Source organism: Carex rostrata, chromosome 11 (assembly GCF_964058835.1).
Source record: "Carex rostrata chromosome 11, lpCarRost1.2, whole genome shotgun sequence".
NCBI lineage: Eukaryota > Viridiplantae > Streptophyta > Magnoliopsida > Poales > Cyperaceae > Carex > Carex rostrata.
The window spans coordinates 872847-890314 of NC_135928.1; the positions used below are offsets into that span (position 1 = coordinate 872847).

The window sequence follows — 17468 nt, forward strand, 5'->3', positions numbered from 1 at the left end:
TCGGACCACTTTTTGTGTTTGATGGGTTATCTTCACCATCGGATCTGCTTTAAAATTCGCACCCACAATTTCGCATCTGCTTTAAAATCCGTACACACGAATCCTAAAGCAGATCTGACGGTGAGAGAACCCATCGAAGACAAAAGTAGTCCGATGGCCATCGGACAGCCCCCTCTTCCGTTGGGGGGTGGGGTGGTATCGCGAGATTCTTATCTTAATATGCCAACAGAGGAGATAATTAGCAACAAATACTATTCGTTTGGCCCACTTGTCAGGACCCGGTAGCAAATTTTTATGTTTTCATTGCACAGCCATAACAAATAAATAATCCATACTAGAACTTTACAAACTGTGGGTACTGTCCCTTGTTTGCATGACGCGTGTTCGTTATTCTCAACCGGCATTCTCTTCTCTTCCATCCTCTTCCAATTGGTACACTTGATCAGATGCAACATTTGTTAGTTCTTCTCTCCCTTTGTAAGATCTGCTTCCCAAAAGAAGAAGTGTATGTCGGTTAAGAAAAGTAAGGTAAATATTATGCACCATGTATTGCAAATCTTATTTTGAACCTCTTTAAACTAGGATGCATGCATAGTTTACTTCATGCTTCAAATTCATGGTCTTGCTTTTGTCTATGCATCTTTGTATGGTCTTACATGAATATGGGTTGCATGAACGTCTCTGAGGTGGTTAATCTAACTATCTAATCCAGACAGCAACTTGCTGTAGGATGCTTTTTCTGTTAAAGAAGAATTAAACATTAACCATGTTCAGAATTGATCACACTTTATTGGTAGAAAACTAAGATTAAAGGTTTCATTTGCATCTTTTAAACTACCATGAAGAGATCAATTTTCAAATGGAGCCACCTCACAATTCATTTTCTTAGACAAATCACATAAATTGACTCTTTCCATTTCTACCAGTCAATTGTAGTTATAATTGTGGTGCGATAACGAGATACAAGCAGTTGTGGTGTTAACATTACAAACGGATCAATTTTCTTTTGGTATAATTTTGATGGCCTTATTAATTCAAAGTTTGACGCTAATTCTCTGGATCAAAAACCAAAAAGATCAAGAAAACAACCAGCAAGAGACTTGAATAGAGGAAGTAAAATAGATTAGAACAAAATAATATAAGAAATGGGAGGAATCTGACAGGTACCCACAATTTTGTAGGACTTGCAGACTCATTTAAATTCGAAGTAACCAATGGACTCGGATGAACAATGATAAAATTATAGAAACAAAATAAGATTAAAAGTGAATTAAACTATATACTCTTTTTTTAAGGTTAGTGGCTTAAATGCCTACGAATTCAACTCTATTCTTGACAGCTGGTCCATGCCTCGTTCTCTGGGGTATTATCTGGCTGGTATAACCATTTACCGGTGAATTCTCTAATTAAAGTAGGTTTCATGACAAACTAATGACAATATATCCTGCATATGACTGAACAAAACACGAGAAAATTCATCTACAGGAACCAGTGACAGCATGTACTATAGGTCAGTGATTGGTACACACGTGGCAGGTTGCAAATTAGCAGATCAAATTGTTTTTTAAAAATACATTTTAGTAAATTGAGAAGGAAAGCAGAGATGAAAATTTAGCCATTATCTCACTTAGAATATCCCTCCTTTTTATGTGGGTATTCGGCATATTACCACTAGAAAGTTTGCTCTATTTGCAAAGCAACACACAAAATTACTTGCAACTAAAGAATCTAAACAATTGATGATATATGCATTACCTAGCTGCACTAACTTGGGATTTTACAGGGGTGTGCTGGGAAAGTGATAGTCCAGTAAATGTTGACAACTTTGCCCTTGCCACTAAGTTATTGATTTCTTGTCTTTAGGTAAGCCAAAATATTCATTTCAAGCCAAGAAAATTTACATTTTAATGCTTTCAATACATTGGTTATTACATAATACCAGTAGCTAATAGCAATGAAAGATTTGGTCTTTTTTTTTGGTTGACCTTTAAGTTCATGGTTTCTGCTTGTCGCAAAACGGTGCAAAATTGATTCTTTCAATAGGGAAAACATGAGAAAAAGGATTCAACCTTTTTAGATTTTATCATGCTCAGTGCATTGAGTAATAATTTCTCCAACCTTTTTAGATTTAATACCAGTAGCTAATAGCAATGAAAGATTTGGTCATTTTTTTTTTTTGGTTGACCTTTGAAGTTCATGGTTTCTGCTTGTCGCAAAATGGTGCAAAATTGATTCTTTCAATAGGGAAAACATGAGAAAAAGGATTTAACCTTTTTAGATTTTATCATGCTCAGTGCATTTAGTAATAATTTCTCCAACTGATCAAGCGTGCTGGCATCAAGCTGCTCCAGATCTTCATGATCAGCCCTACAATTTTTTTTGTTTTTTCTGTTTTTGATTCATTCTGATTCTGCTTAAGATCATGTCTTGATGTTGCAAATTGTCAGTAGTTAGTGCATACCAGAAAGCAATCTCTTGCAGTGAAGATTTGAAATCTGAACTGGAGCAGGTGTTCTTATATTGCTGTAGAGAAATAATCCTTTATTCAAATTTGTTTTCTTGTAAGATGCAATCAAATGCACATATGATCTTTCAGACAAGCTAAAAAATGGACAAAACAAATTCCAAACTATGATCGAGGCATACCATTGCATTTGTAAATACCTGTGGGTTAAGATTAGTGGCAGTGCAAACATGAGAAGTATATCTGTAATTAAATTAGGAAAAAGTATATCTTCTGTAATCAACTAGGCATTGCTTAAACAGTACTACTGATACCAGCAATGCAATACTGGTAACTTGTCTATATATCATACTGCACCTTCTTACCTGTAACGTTCAAAGTAACCATGTGTTTTTCATTGAAGTCGTAATATTATTTTGGAAACAAAAACCTAAGAGTAACAGAAACAATAGCCATAAAATGAGACACAAAATGAGACTATATCAAAGCTATAATAAAGACTTGAATTTAGCCTACTGTACCTTAATATTACTGTCATCCACTTCGGGCTGTCCTTCAGTTGAATCTTTCTGGCTGCACATAAATTGTTGATACCGTTTGAATGTCTTTCCTATGCTGCATTGAAGAAAATTAGTTCCTATATGCTTAATATCTGAATTTACTACAATCAGGTTTCCCAGAAAAATTATGGAATTTCTGCACCAACTAGGGAACTATATATGACCAAATGCAAAATGCTTTGATCTGAATGCCAGAAAGGATGCACAATGTGAAATTCCATACGTTTTATTTGGACTTGGTTTCAATTTCAAAAGTCAAAATTTTTCCTTTATCCATTCTGTTGACAAAAACAAGTGCACACAGAAGTGTCACACATAATCCAGTCAATATTGAACTTGGAAAGAAGCTGTTGTGCAAGAAATTAATACAGATCCTTTGTTTGTAAGTTTAGTTTATTTTGTTTTTGTTTCTCTAGAAGGAAAGTTTGTCTAGAAGGAAAGTGTGGCGGGAGATATCTTTCCTCCCACATATTGTGCCTATTGATGAAGGCTGCTATCTATTCTATAAAACAAAACTATATAAGTAATTGAAAATTGTATGATGTACAAGAATATATTTTTCCATTAAATAAAAGAGGAGGGTTCAAATGCCTCCATGTTTTTGTGCCTCTATCATGCCTCCATCTCTCTCCATTATTTTCAAAGTTCAAACAATCGATCCGAACCGCTCAATCTAACCTCCATACTAAAATATGTTTGGAGACCAAATTTTATATTTTTAGGAATTTTTTTACTATTTTCTTAGATAGGTACAAATCAGTAAATCTGAACCATCTAAAAACAGTATTTTTTTACCTATCTAAAAAAATACTAAAAAAATTCCTAAAAATATAAAATTTGGTCTCCAAACATATTTTAGTATGGAGGTTAGGTTGAGCGGTTCGGATCGAGTGTTTGAACTTTGAAAATAATGGAGAGAGATGGAGGCACAAAAACATGGAGGCATTAGAACCCTCCTCTAAATAAAATTGGGAGGAAAGGGAAATTCATGGAAGTGCTGTATTCTTTAGTTTTGTTTCATTAAAATTAACATGATATTAGAACATGGTTGCCTAGTAGTATAGCTAAAGAAATTACTGTCCTTCTTTTTTTTACTTCAATTTCTTGTGCGATATCGCTCTAAGGAGCTATCCATCCTTGATTAAAGAAAAAAAAAATGGCAAACACACCTCCAGAGAAGCCTCAACCTGGTGAGCTTGTAAATATGGCCGCCGTGTTAGAACACCTCACCAAACTGGTGACCCTTCAACAAACCCAGATGGCAACGATGCAAAGCACTGCCATCACAAACCCTCAACTGGTATAGAGAACAACCCAGCATTTTGCCATGACTGAGGGAGCTATCCATCCAAATCCAATCGACGTAAAAATGGATGGTACTAATTACACTTATTGGTGTCAAGCTGTGGAGGTGCATGTCAAAGGTCGAGAACGAATGGGACACTTAACGAGCGACCCTACACCGCCTCTTGCAACAGACCTCGAGTTTCGCAAGTGGGAGGTAAATGATGTAATTGTCATGGGGTGGCTTATCAACTCCTTAGAATCACGACTACGTAGCAAGCATATCCGCCACCCCACAACAAGAGATGCTTGGAAGGCGTTAGCAACAACCTATTACGATAGGAGTGATAAAACTCAAATATTTGCCCTCAACAGGAAAGTCACAAGGCTCAAGCAATAAGAGAAAATTGTTGAAGAATTCTATGACGAACTCCAAGCGCTGTAGCAAGAGATTGATTTCAGGTGTCCAAATCCTATGGATACTCCAGGTGATATTGAGAAATTTAATCTCTTTATCCTGAAAAAACCGAGTGTATATTTTTCTTGATGGTCTTGAGGATCGGTTTGACATGATTCGAGCCCAAGTTCTTCAAATAAAACTATTCCCGTCAATAAAGCAAGCCTATGGCTATGCGAGACACAAGGATAGTCCTCAAGGTGTGATGATTAAAGGTGGAGCAAGAGCGATGCAAGAGTCGCTGGCAATGATGTCAAGAAGCTATAAACCTAATGAACGGGGACTGGTTCGGATGGAAAATAACCAAGAAAAAAGAAAAGAAAAAGGAGAATTGTCCTCATTGCCTTGGTGCAAAACACTCTAAAGAAGGTTGCTATCGGGTAATTAGATACCCATCTTGGTGGAAGGGTCTAAGAAAACCTCGTGTTGGAAAATAGACGGACTGAGGAAAAGGAATTGGTGTGTTGGCAGTTGGAGAAAATGCGCAATAGCAGGCAACAACACCAATAGGTGTGTTCCAGCCCCACATCGTGCAGCAGCAATAGATTGCACCTGGACGCATAATCCACACTTCCACTCCGCATCAACACAACAGGTGTTTCCTCTAGTCATGCCTTTGCAGCTTCAGGTTACACCTCTGACAGTAAAACTCAAGGTAAGGACAAAGGAGTAGATGAATGTATAACCTCTATTTTTTCTCAAAAAATTGATTGGATCATTGACTCGGGGGCTACCGATCATATGACATTTTCTGAGGAAGATTTAATAAATCATATGAAACTAAGAAAAATTAGAATTTTGAATGCTAATGGTGACAAGTGGTTAACTTTGAAAAATACTTTGTTGGTGACTTCTTTGTCTACAAGGCTTATCTTTGTTGGCCAAATTACCAAAGATCTCAATTGTGCCGTACTCATGTTTCCTGATTTTTGTGTATTCCGGTATATTCTCACGAAGGAGATCATTGGCCGTGGTACTAAGCAGGAAGGATTGTATCATTTAGAATAATTGAAGATTGGAAATGCTTGTTTGGCAAATGGTGTATCTACAAAATTAGAAGAAATGGTTTGGTTGTGGCATAAACGATTGGGGCACCATCATTGGAGTATATGAAACAACTATCTCCTTCTCTTTTTTTTTCTGGGATTAGAGAATAAGAAGTTGGAGTGTGAGACTTGTGTTGGGGAAAAGAGCCATCTTGTAACCTATCCTATATGTTTGAATAAGAATCTTGCTCCTTTTAATTTGGTCCATATCGATGTTTGGGGTTCTCTGATTATCTATAAATCAGGTAGTAAATGGTTTATTTTATTCACTGATGATTGTATTTGAATGACATGGCTCTACTTACAAATTCCGTCCCATTTAATAACTTGGGGCCCAGAAAAAGGGATACAAGTATTATAACCCAATTACACAACTTTTTTGTCACGATAGATGTTACATTTTTTTAAAACAAGTTTTTTCGGCAAGTCACAAACTGCGATTCAGGGCGAGACAGAGATAGAAGAATCACCGTTATCTGAGACACTATTATCTGAGTTGTCATATCAGAATCTGGTCAAAGGGGTGTTACACCAGTCTACATCTCCATCAGAAGAGCACATGCCTCCTCCTTCAGATCTACTTAATGGGTTGTTCACCTCTGGTACGCCCTCAAATAGTGCTCCTTTATGTGAGCAAGGAGAGGCGACAGAATATTGCACCCCATAGGAAATGAGGCGATTAGAGAACAGTCTGAACAGGTCAATTCGAACCTTAAAGTTTATGCTAGGAGAAGAAAAACAACTGAGTTGAACCCCACTTGGTCAGACTACCATGATACAAAGCCGTCAGTTCAGCTTTGGGATGAAGGCGAGCAAAGAGAAATGATACAATCCAACCCAATACCACAAGCCCCAGAATATCGTGAGAATACTCCTATGGTAAGTTCTCCTACTCTTGATCTTGTTCTTCAGCCTAGATTACCTCCAAGAATAAACCAGGGTATACCACCAAAACGGTATAGGTATAAACCAGAATATAGAACTAGTAGGGAAAGTGAGTATCCAATTGCTAAGTATCTTCTTCTTCTTCTTCAAAGCCTTTACTCCCAAACAAGTTGGGGTAGGCTAGAAGTGAAACCCAACCAGAATCAACAACACAGGGACTTCCCAGGAGGTCACCCATCCTAGTACTACTCCTACCCCAAAATAATACTTTAAAGGAGTTTGCAACTGAAATTACATCCATAATATACCTGAGAGAGTCGATGATGCTCTGAGAGATCCTAAATGGGTAGAGGCAATGGAAATTGAGATGAAGGCACTCGAGAAAAATTGCACTTGGCAACTTTAGATCTACCAAAGGGTGAAACCAATTAGGTGCAAATAGTTGTTTACTATAAAATATGACGCTGAAGGAAAGATTGGCAGATATAAGGCTGGATTGGTTGCAAAAAGGTATACCCAAAACATATGGGATCAATTACCAAGAAATCTTTTCACCTGTCGCAAAACTAAATACGATTCAAGTACTCTTATCTCTTGCAGCAAATTTAGACTGGTCTCTACATCAGTTTGATGTAAAGAATACATTCCTCCATGGAAATCTAGAATAAGAAATTTACATGGAACTCCCACTTGGATATAAGTATTCAAGTTCAGCTATTAAATTGTGTAAGCTCGAGAGATCCTTATACGGTCTGAAGCAGTCACCTAGAGCCTGGTTTGAACGATTCTGCAATGCAATGAAAAGTTACAACTACATTCAAAGTGACTCTGATCACACATTGTTTGTTAAAAAGGCAAGTAAGATCACTGTGTTAATTATTAATGTCGATGATATGATTATTAAAGGAGACGACAAAGAGGAAATTGAGTCACTTGGGAAGAAGTTTTGCAAGGAGTTCGAAAAAATTAGGGGGGCTTGAAATACTTCCTCAGAATCGAAGTAGCGAGAGGCAAAGAGGAAAGTTTTCCATCACAGTGGAAATATGTTTTAGATCTTCTCACAGAAGTTGAAATGCTAGAATGTAAACCGGTAGAGAGACCGGTAATTCAATATCAGAAACTAGGACTGGACTCGGACCAATCTCCAACGAATGTCACACATAATCCAGTTGGGTATGGAGGACATCTACGTGCCCACTAGAATGAAAACTGGGACTGGACCCTGACCAATCTTTGGTCAAGTTGGGTATGGAGGACATCTACGTGCCCACTTGAGGGGTTGATAAAAACAAGTGCACATGGTAGTGTCACACATAATCCAATCAATATTGAACTTGGAAAGAAGGAAAGTGTGGCTAGAGATATCTTTCCTCCCATAGAATGTGCCTATTGATAAATGTTGCTATCTATTTAATAAAACTAAGTAATTAGAAATTGTATGATGTACAAGAATAATACAAAAAAGATATGCAAAAGCATTAAGGACACAGCTACGATAAAGCATGACAAACATAATTAAGATCTTGGAGTCAAAATGACATACACGGGATTTGTACTATTAGGGTCTTAGTAATGCATTTGCTTCCCCCTTTTCCTTGGAAGTTGTCCCTCTAGAATTAATTAGGTCTCTGCTTCCCATTTTATTTGGATCTTAAAAACACCATTAGTCTCTCCTTCACCCCCTAATATTCCATCAAAGTTTCATTTTAAAATTAGATCTTCCTGCAACGACATCTCATCTATAGTCTCTCAATGTATTTTTGTTTTATTATCCAGGTCCCAACATTCTCTTCAAGTTTTGATTTCTATGAAGGAGAAGGGGAGAACAACAGAAAACGAAGTTCTACAAAGGCTAATTTTCTTAACATGAACTCAAAGAATGTCGATTGCATAATGAATAACTGAAATGAATGTAAAAAAAATGAAAATAACTATATTTGTTTAATTAAAATGCTAAGTCTTGAGATTTTGACAAATTAAATATGTTTAAAAATAGTTGAGCCATGAAAAAGCAAAGAGAGAGAGAAGCTGGCTTTATAACCTTGCTAATTTGATCCTTTGTTCTGGCCTTTCTCCTCTCCTTTGTTGTATATAATGATAATGCTATGTTGGAAGTGAAGAGGAATGCTCAATTTTTCAAGAACAAATTTGTTTTTCCAAATGAATGCTCTTTTGTTCTTGCATTCATTTGGAAAAACAAAATTTGAACATTGTCTGATCGATATAAATATTCATTCCATTAACAATTAACTATTTATTTCTAACATTTAGTTAGATATTATAAACATTTAACTATATATGAAAAATGAAGATGTCCAGTGGGTGGACACCCTACTGAACACTAGTTTATATATGTTCAATAGTTTATTTAGCCATAACATGATAAGCTTTAATTTGATCTATTATTTGATATATGGTTAAGTCTACTAGCTACAATTTTAATATTTTGTGTATTTCTATTTATCTTTTTTATGTTGGATTGATAAATCAGATACTATGCAAATTTGCGTGTATATAGTAAATTTGAAGCAAATAAATGCAACAAATGTGTGGATTGATGATTCCTGGTGCATTAAGTCATCTCACTTAGTATGCCACCTCATGCCAATGCAAACTTAAAAGGGAAAAAAAATAAGTCATGGAAAGATTACATGTCATGCTAGTAGTCTCTCTCCCCTGCTCCCTAAATTAGGACAGTCTTAGAAGTGAGCTCTCTTCCTTCCTATTCGGCTCCCGTAGGAAATGCTGCCCCCATTTTTCATTTGTCGTCTTGCTTTGTCACCCTATTCAACACTGACCCCCCATCTCACACCTCTCTCATTCGGGTATCCATGGAACCCCAGCTCGCCATCACATTGATTCCATGTTCTCCAATTCGAGGTGATTATTACCTTTCCATTCGAATTTCCATCCTCCCAAGATCAAATGGACAACGAAGAAGACAAGGTCCATGGCTTGTGCAAGAAAGATTAGATGTGCAAGAGTCAACAATAAGATTAGGGAAAAGTGGTTTTACTTGTTTATCTTCTTTTTCTATATTTCTTCTTGTTTGTTTGAATTGAAAAACATGGTTTGTTTATGGAAGACAAATCTTCTTCCGAGGTTTTGTGTATGCAACCTAATACTTTTGATTATGCATAGTTCTTTGAATTTTATTTGTGATTTGTGAAATTCATTTATTTTTGTATGCTTAAATAAATTCTTAGATGGATTTTTAAATTTAGAGAGCACCCACTAGTATTAGATTAAGGCTAATAGGAGATATCCATATTGGGTTAGAATCATTCTATGAAATGGTTGTATATCCATAAATAATTTTAGATAATTGAATGATAGACTTATATGCTAATGCACCAAAATCATAAATAAACTTGCGCACTTGGATAAATGGTAAGCCACGAATGTAGGAAATCAAATTAACTTGCACACGCCATTTATCTCAGGATAGTATCCTTCAATCATTATAAAATAGGTATTAGAAAAATAATTAAGGTATTGTTTTATAACCTATTACTAAACATGCTCATTTCGAAATTCAACAAGGATTCTGAGATTCAAGTGACACTTTAGACAACTTGCATACATGATTCAAGCTATATTTGCATAATTCCACCTGCACTTGTATAATTCAATCTCTATTCTCATAATTCTACATACACTGTTTAGGATTCAACTTAGCATTTCATTCTTTATCCAAATTGGTTAGTTTAGATTAATGACAATTGGTAAACTAGTATTATTGATATCTTTCTGGGTTGACAATCCATAGTACGACACATGGTTGTGTACTTGCAATAAAATTATGTTCAAAGCTAGAACTAATTTGTTAAGCCAGCTATGCTTCATATTATCATAGTTCGAGGCTCAATTTTAAGAACCAACGAGAAACACTTTGGGCTCCACAATTATTGATATAAACATCCACCTAGAAATAGACATTGGTAGCTTTAAATTCATTGATGTGTCGTTAAATTATAATGAGAGCTTAGATATAGTGACTAGTTGCATCATAAAGCAATTCCTTTACCATGGCCTATAACCTATGTTTGGTTGAGGACTCAACTAAAGAATGAGAGGTTTAGTCTTTCCTTAGTCTACCAAATCCAAAATAGTTAGGCTGATTTAAGATGACATAGGTCTAACTATAGGCCGGCCCAAGTTAAGCTACGTACCTATTTAGATGGTTAGCTTATTCTGCATGTAGTAAAATATTATTTTTTTATATTTTCTCTCTTGCTTAACTTGGGGCACTTTAAGCTACGCCAAACAAAAATAATTGAGGCTGACTGAACTTAAAAAAAAAAAAAAAGCAATGCAGATCTCCTTAACTTTCTACCAAACGTGCCCATAGAGAGGAAACAAATGGAGCTAGTGGGTACAAGGAGAAAAGGGCCATATTAGAGCAACTCAAGCATTTGGGTCCAATGCTCAACAATAAGTGCCACAAGACGATAAAGTTTCTTTTCTAGTCCTATGAAGTCTCCAAGACTAAAGTCTACTTCATTGGAGAGAGAGAGAGAGAGAGCTGGAAACAAACAAATTTTCCAATCTAATACCTGAGAGTTTTGTTCCCATCGATATTCAATTGCCTTTGTGACACATTCTTTCCAGCAAACAAACAAATTTCCTAACCCAATACCTGAGAATGCCATTGACATTTACCAACCCTGACATACCACAATTCATGCCGATCATTGCAAAGATGGAAAAAAAGGCTTGATGGTTGGAATGGCAAATTGATCTCGAGGGGGGTGAGTCCAATTGGTTAAATTGGTCTTATCGTCAATTCTGGTTTACATCATGACAGGTTTCCCATTACCTAAATGGGTGATACGTAGAATTGACAAAATTCGGAGTGAATTCTTATGGGGCAATCCGAATGGGTCTTTAAATGACATTATTTTAATTAATTGGGATACGACATGTCTTGCTGATCAAATAGGGCGGCCTACGTATTGGATACCTCAAGATAAAAAAATATAACACACCTATTGCATTGGTGGTGGAGACTATATGATGAACCAAATTTGCTTTGGTCATAGATGGTTATAGGGATACGATGGATCAATCCATATGCACATGGTTCGAGGTTGTGGGCAATAAGGGAGTTCCTTTTTCTAGAAGTAGCTATGTAATAACAAACACATTTCACTTGTCCATAAATTGGACAATATGAGATAAGGTACTGATCTCCTTTTGGTTTGACTCATGGAATGAGATTCTTTTAATGGAATTCAACACGAAACATCAAAGACCATCACCAAAGACCATCACTGCTTAGTTGTTCTTTGAGGATTGCGACATCGCTCATTTCAACATTGGCGCCACAATTTGTCAATCAAGTATCACTAACATTTTCAAATTGTAAGGACCTGCTACGTTAGAGATGAGAACACAATTCAATGAGTTCCTCTAAGTCGGCTTATGCTACATTGATTGGGGGAGGCAAGATTAGATGGCCTTTCCATATAACATGGCACTACCCGGTCCCACTAACGGTGTGATGTTATGAAGAGGCGTAAGGTGAATTGAGATCTAAAATGTGTCATTGTGACAACTATCTAGGTTGAATTAGCTCCCTACTTGCCTTTTCTATGCCCCTACACAGTGGAAGTCTGAGTAACAGTTTTTCACCTTGTCGGTCAGATTGTCATGGTCCTAGATCAATTAGTGCAACAAAATTTGGATTTCCTCATGGCGTAGGGTACACACTCAACAACAACAATAAGCCATGTCTAAGAAAATATATGGGCAGTTAGGTTCGTTGCTACTTGCTGGGCCTTGTAGAAGGAGCGTAACTCAAAGGTATTTAGTGATTAGCTAAATCCCCATGAAGTTCTTGCGAAAGATGATATGTGGTTGAAATATGCATGATGTCAAACATTTTTCTAGGAGGATAAGTACATGGGTACCTAGTGCCACAGCGTTATTGCTTTACGTATACATGGGGGGTTCTATTAGGGTTTGAAGTACGAGAGTTTATGGAACACCAAATGTATATGGGTACCTAGGGCTGTATAGGCAAGCAAGTTGTATTAGGGTTTGAAGTATAGTGATAAAATAGTGACGTGAGGTGATTGATGTAGTGTGACATACAAGATGTTGTCAACATTTTACATTAAATGCAATCCTTAGCAGCTCCTGACAAGCTTTTCAAAAGAGAGACAGAGCGAGAAAGAAATGCTCTTTAAGGTCGTGAAATATGATTCTTGTGTAGGATATAGATGGTGGCATTTAGGGGTGATTAATGAGTGAGCATGAGCGAGTTGGAGTATGCTCATGCTCAGCTTATTAAGTAAATGAGCGAGTTGTTAATGAGCAAATTTAAGCGAGTTGATAATGAGCGAGTTTTTAATGAGCGAGTCACGAGTTACAGAATTTAACAAATTGTCATAATTCATTTAACCTTTTTTTGACAATAAAAACCCATAATAGCATCAACATATTATAAAGTTCCTCACAAAAAGTAGGTTCTCAGTCCTCATAAAGTTTTTCTCAGAAACTAGAATAACATCAACATATTACAAAGTTTTTCACAAAAATAAAATAGAAATCCAAAAGCCGAGAGGGTTTTGGTAAGATTGAGCGCTTTAGGTTTTGCTGATTTGATTTGGTCTGTCGACTTTGGCGTATGATACAGGGATTTAATGAGACAACGATGATTTAATTAATGAGGCAGAAATTTAGTTTATTGATTTATTTGGAATTGGATGTGGCAGGGATTGGATGTGGCAAATTCTTAATAAGCGAGTTGAGGTATGCTCATGCTCGACTCATTAAGTAAATGAACGAGTTTGAGCGAGTTGTTAATGAGCTTTTAATGAGCGAGTTATGAGTGAGTCACGAGTTATGAGCAATTTACTCACCCCTAGTGGCATTAGTCAAGCTTCACATATGCAAGAAATTGGATCAGAGTAAGTCAGGCTGTATGGATGGTTCAAATGGGGCCATCAGGTTTAAAGTTCCATACAACGAATCAGACATTGACTTGGAGTTTCATGAAGAGGGTGATTTTATGAGGTAGAAATTGAGCTAGGGTGTTGTTTGTTGAGCAAGGCGATATTATAAGCGAATAAATAAATTTCACGAGTTTTAGAAGATTTAGACTTCTATGTTGGAATGTGTGAGGCTTTGGAGATATATTGAAGACGAGTGTTGTTAATGAAATGATTAAGAGTTGGAGATATGTTAATGTATTTTGTTTTACAAGAAACAATTGTAAATACATCGAATTTTAACTATTTGGTGCTCATTCATTTTTTTTGTAGAAATGTTTTTGTGTTGAAATAAGGACTTTCATTAACTCAAATATCTACTCCTTTTTAGATCTCCTACAACAATTGAACAAGTTCCTCCCAATGAAGGTGATGTTGTTCTTTAGGATAGAAAGTCTTTTTGGAGGCTTTACATGTGGGGCTAGGAAAAAAACGTTTCCTCACTCTTAACCTCATAAGCGACGAGATATACATGTTTGATGTTGCTCAACGATACTAGTTGTGGTTGTTTTTTGGTCACTTCAATATGTAAGTTGCAAATTGTGAATGTTTGCAATGACCATGAATTGGTGGGTGATTTTAATGTGATGCAGTGGCTTATTGACAGTTATGAGGGTTTAAGAGGTATGAAAGTAAAAGAGTTATCTAATAATTTAATAAGTGATTTGGTGATACTTATTTTATTCACATAAAATCAGAAGTTCAAACAAACACCATAATTTGTTTTTTCAACACTTAATGCGGTGTTCATGACATCAGATTGGAGTATACATTTTCACACATTTTCTGATTATACACTTGAAGGTTGGTACTTATATAGGGATAACTGATGCAAATAACATTGTTTGACTGATGCAAAAGGCCCTATTTCTTGCAGTGGTGATATCTAACTCAATGTCTATATCAGACCACATACCTCTTTTACTATATAGGGATATTTTCTTTTAAAACATAATAACTCCCAATAAATCTCCGCAAGTGGCACTACAAGAACTTCACCAAGGTATGAGTACTTTTAAATAATTGTAAGAATGTGATGTCATTCTTTGACGTACCAGATGACATGACAGATAAGATTTGGTTGGAGCTTTGAGCTATTAATGAGAGAAAACTAAGAGAATGCTAGGGAGCATAATAGAAGAGGATGTGATTGAATTATATACATAATGCTTGTCGATAAGGCCGTTGTTATTATGTTGGTTTCATCATTTCTCTCAAAAGATGAGATAAAAAAGAAGAAGAATGAACAACAGATGTCACCGTCCTCAGAAGATGTCGAAGAGGAAATCTATTTGTCATCTTCTTTAAGAGGTAATTGAGTGACAAACTTTAACAAGGCATTGAAGTTCATTTTTGCTTGTTCAATTGTTTTGAATTGAACACGCACCATTAAACTATGAATTACTACATATACATATGGTGTTTTTTAAAACAATAACATGCTTGCTAATCTAGTTACAATTGTGTCATGTAAAAAGGTTCTACTAAAAGTTTGTTTGTAAGTGTACAAGTTCTAAATTCGATATTTAATGTAATTATACGTCTTGAGATTCTTTTATTGAACATGCACTCTATAGAAGGTCATAATTATGAACTGACACTGCATACTCTCTTCGATCCACCAGAATACTCAACACTATGTATCTGGCATCAGCTATATAATAAGCCCCTGCACCACATGTAGTGTCATTAATATTGGTTGTTTGATGAATAATAATATAAATAATTTTCTCTTGATTTTAGTTTTAGTGCGACTTCAATCTAGCACTGATGCAACACATCTAAAGCAAAGCCATCAACTGGCAAACCCAGGAACGATGCATAATGATAGTGCAACTCCACTGAAAGAAAAACAGATAAGAAAGAACTTAAATAACAAGACCTCTATTAACAGTAAATCTATTATATGTATTAGGCTAGACAATAAATCTTTCTGTGTTAAGATTTTCCATACAAGGGCTGTAGCTCAGTTGGTGGAACACCTCGTTTACATGTGCACCATCTAATTAACTTAGAGAGCTGTGCACGTTTCTGGTTCAAATAAGAACCTAGTTTGGTATTTGACACTTGATAGTTCAATGAAGATTACAACTGCTTGTGTACTAATCACAGGAATGCAAAGATACCAATTGTTATGATACATAGTGACTAATATAACTAAAAGATGTCTAAGCAAAATTATAGCTTTCTTTGTTATATACATGCATACTTCCACTTTAGAACAGAAACTTGCTATCTGAGTATAAATTAATCACAAAATAATTCTATCAACCCACGGATGATTTCATGTGGATCTTTTTCAATTTTGCACCTTCATATTCTGTTTCCTTTATGTTACAACTAATGGGTTATATACTTTAATAATAAAATTTTCTTCCTATAAACTGTTGCCCACATGTACCCTACCAAGGGGCTGCAGTACCAGTATTTTATATACTATATGAGGTGCAATTTAATTTCAAAGAATATGGAGGAGACACATGCTACTTTCCCAGTGGTGCCAGATCTTCACACGCTGGAAGAGAATATGAGAACCACTAGGCCTACGGGTTTCTCATAAAAATAAAAAAACTTGAGAACCACTGACACGAATTAATAACCACTTGCCAAAAGGATGACTTTTGTTGGGAGAAATTAACTTTAGGAATTTACTACTGTGCATGCATTAAATAATTTAGGCACCTTTTGTCATCGAATGACTTGTTTACAATCCTACGTCTGTTACTGTCTCTGTACATGGAAGACGGGGTGAGCTACCTAGCTAAGAGCTCAAATAATTTAGAGAAAGCACTCCTGAGATTTTTTTTAATTTTTTTTCTTTTTATTTAATTTTGGTTGAAAAAAAAATAATTTTTTTCCATAATAGATGGTTTCCCTCTGATCTATTGCGAGACAGAAGCTTAAGCTACGCTACTCTCCGCTCCAAAATTGCTCTCCGTTTTTCTAAAAAATGAAAATGCACTAAGTAGTAACTCCTAATCCATTTGAACTTTACTAAAAAGAGGACAGCAGATCTAAGATGAAAAGTACATGTCATACCAGGAGCAAGAGGAGAACTCAAAGAGGCGGCCAGCAGGAGAGAAGACGAGAAGTGCTACCTCAGCATCACAGAGAACAGAGAGTTCAAATGCCTTTTTGAAGAGACCTCCTTTCCTCTTTGAAAACCTCACTTGCCTACTCGTCTTGTCTTCTATTCTCGCTAATTTAACTTTTCCCCTCTTCTTCTTGGTCTTTGCTTCTCCTCTGATGGATGATGGCTCCATTAATTTACCGCTCTATACTTTCCTTTTGGAATCGAGACGGGACAGATTGAGAGAGGTATCGCTTCAGAGTTTTGGGAAGTGGCGGAGGTACACGACAGAGAAGGTGAAAGAACCTCTCCTAATTGGTCAAAAACGGAGAGATCCAGTGTTACCGCTTATTCCGAACTGTTTATGAAACTATAAATTAACCGGGAGGCGGAGTCCCGTATATTAAAATTTGCACAAGTTGCAACACTTGTTGCATTTAAATTGAATAAGACCTTTCTTTCATAAAATAAAAGAGCATAGAAATTTGGTCTATTTCAATTCATAAAAAAGACCTTTCTTTCACCATTTCATGCCTCTATGAAATATTATATTCTATAATACTTAATTATAGCCTGAGGTAATTTGGACTACTTATAATCGGTAAATGACATTAGGTGTGTGAATCGTCTATAATAAATAATTCAGACAAAAGTGACAAAACTGAACTTGGCATAATTTTTTTTTTTATGTTCTTTAAAGATATTTT

At 36.0% G+C, this 17468-nt stretch overlaps 1 protein-coding gene across 3 annotated transcripts; it reads right to left on the minus strand.

The window, feature by feature from the left end:
• Nucleotides 1-204: 204 nt before the first annotated feature.
• Nucleotides 205-17085, minus strand: LOC144562424 (MADS-box transcription factor 51-like). 3 transcript variants are annotated; one of them, XM_078311643.1, is made up of 6 exons: nt 16731-17085; nt 2986-3079; nt 2462-2523; nt 2320-2367; nt 2070-2118; nt 205-484 (listed from the first exon to the last, which is right to left on the minus strand). In XM_078311643.1, the coding sequence occupies exons 1-6, from the start codon at nt 16952-16954 to the stop codon at nt 443-445; spliced, it is 519 nt and encodes a 172-aa protein (XP_078167769.1). In that variant the 5' UTR covers nt 16955-17085; the 3' UTR covers nt 205-442. The 3 variants fall into 3 exon arrangements, with proteins under 3 accessions (XP_078167769.1, XP_078167768.1, XP_078167770.1); XM_078311644.1 differs by having other exon boundaries at nt 418-1857; nt 16731-17084; XM_078311642.1 differs by lacking the exon at nt 2070-2118 and having other exon boundaries at nt 2271-2367; nt 16731-17080.
• Between the last annotated feature and the right edge of the window lie 383 nt (nt 17086-17468).

Excerpts from the sequence above, each read along its gene's own strand:
- LOC144562424 (XM_078311643.1), bottom strand. The coding sequence starts at position 16,954 with ATGGAGCCATCATCCATCAGAGGAGAAGCAAAGACCAAGAAGAAGAGG. Across the intron at positions 2,524-2,985 it reads TGGATGACAGTAATATTAAG|CAATATAAGAACACCTGCTC; the intron begins GTACAGTAGGCT and ends ATTTCTCTACAG. Across the intron at positions 2,119-2,319 it reads GATGCCAGCACGCTTGATCA|GTTGGAGAAATTATTACTCA; the intron begins GTTGGAGAAATT and ends AAATCTAAAAAG.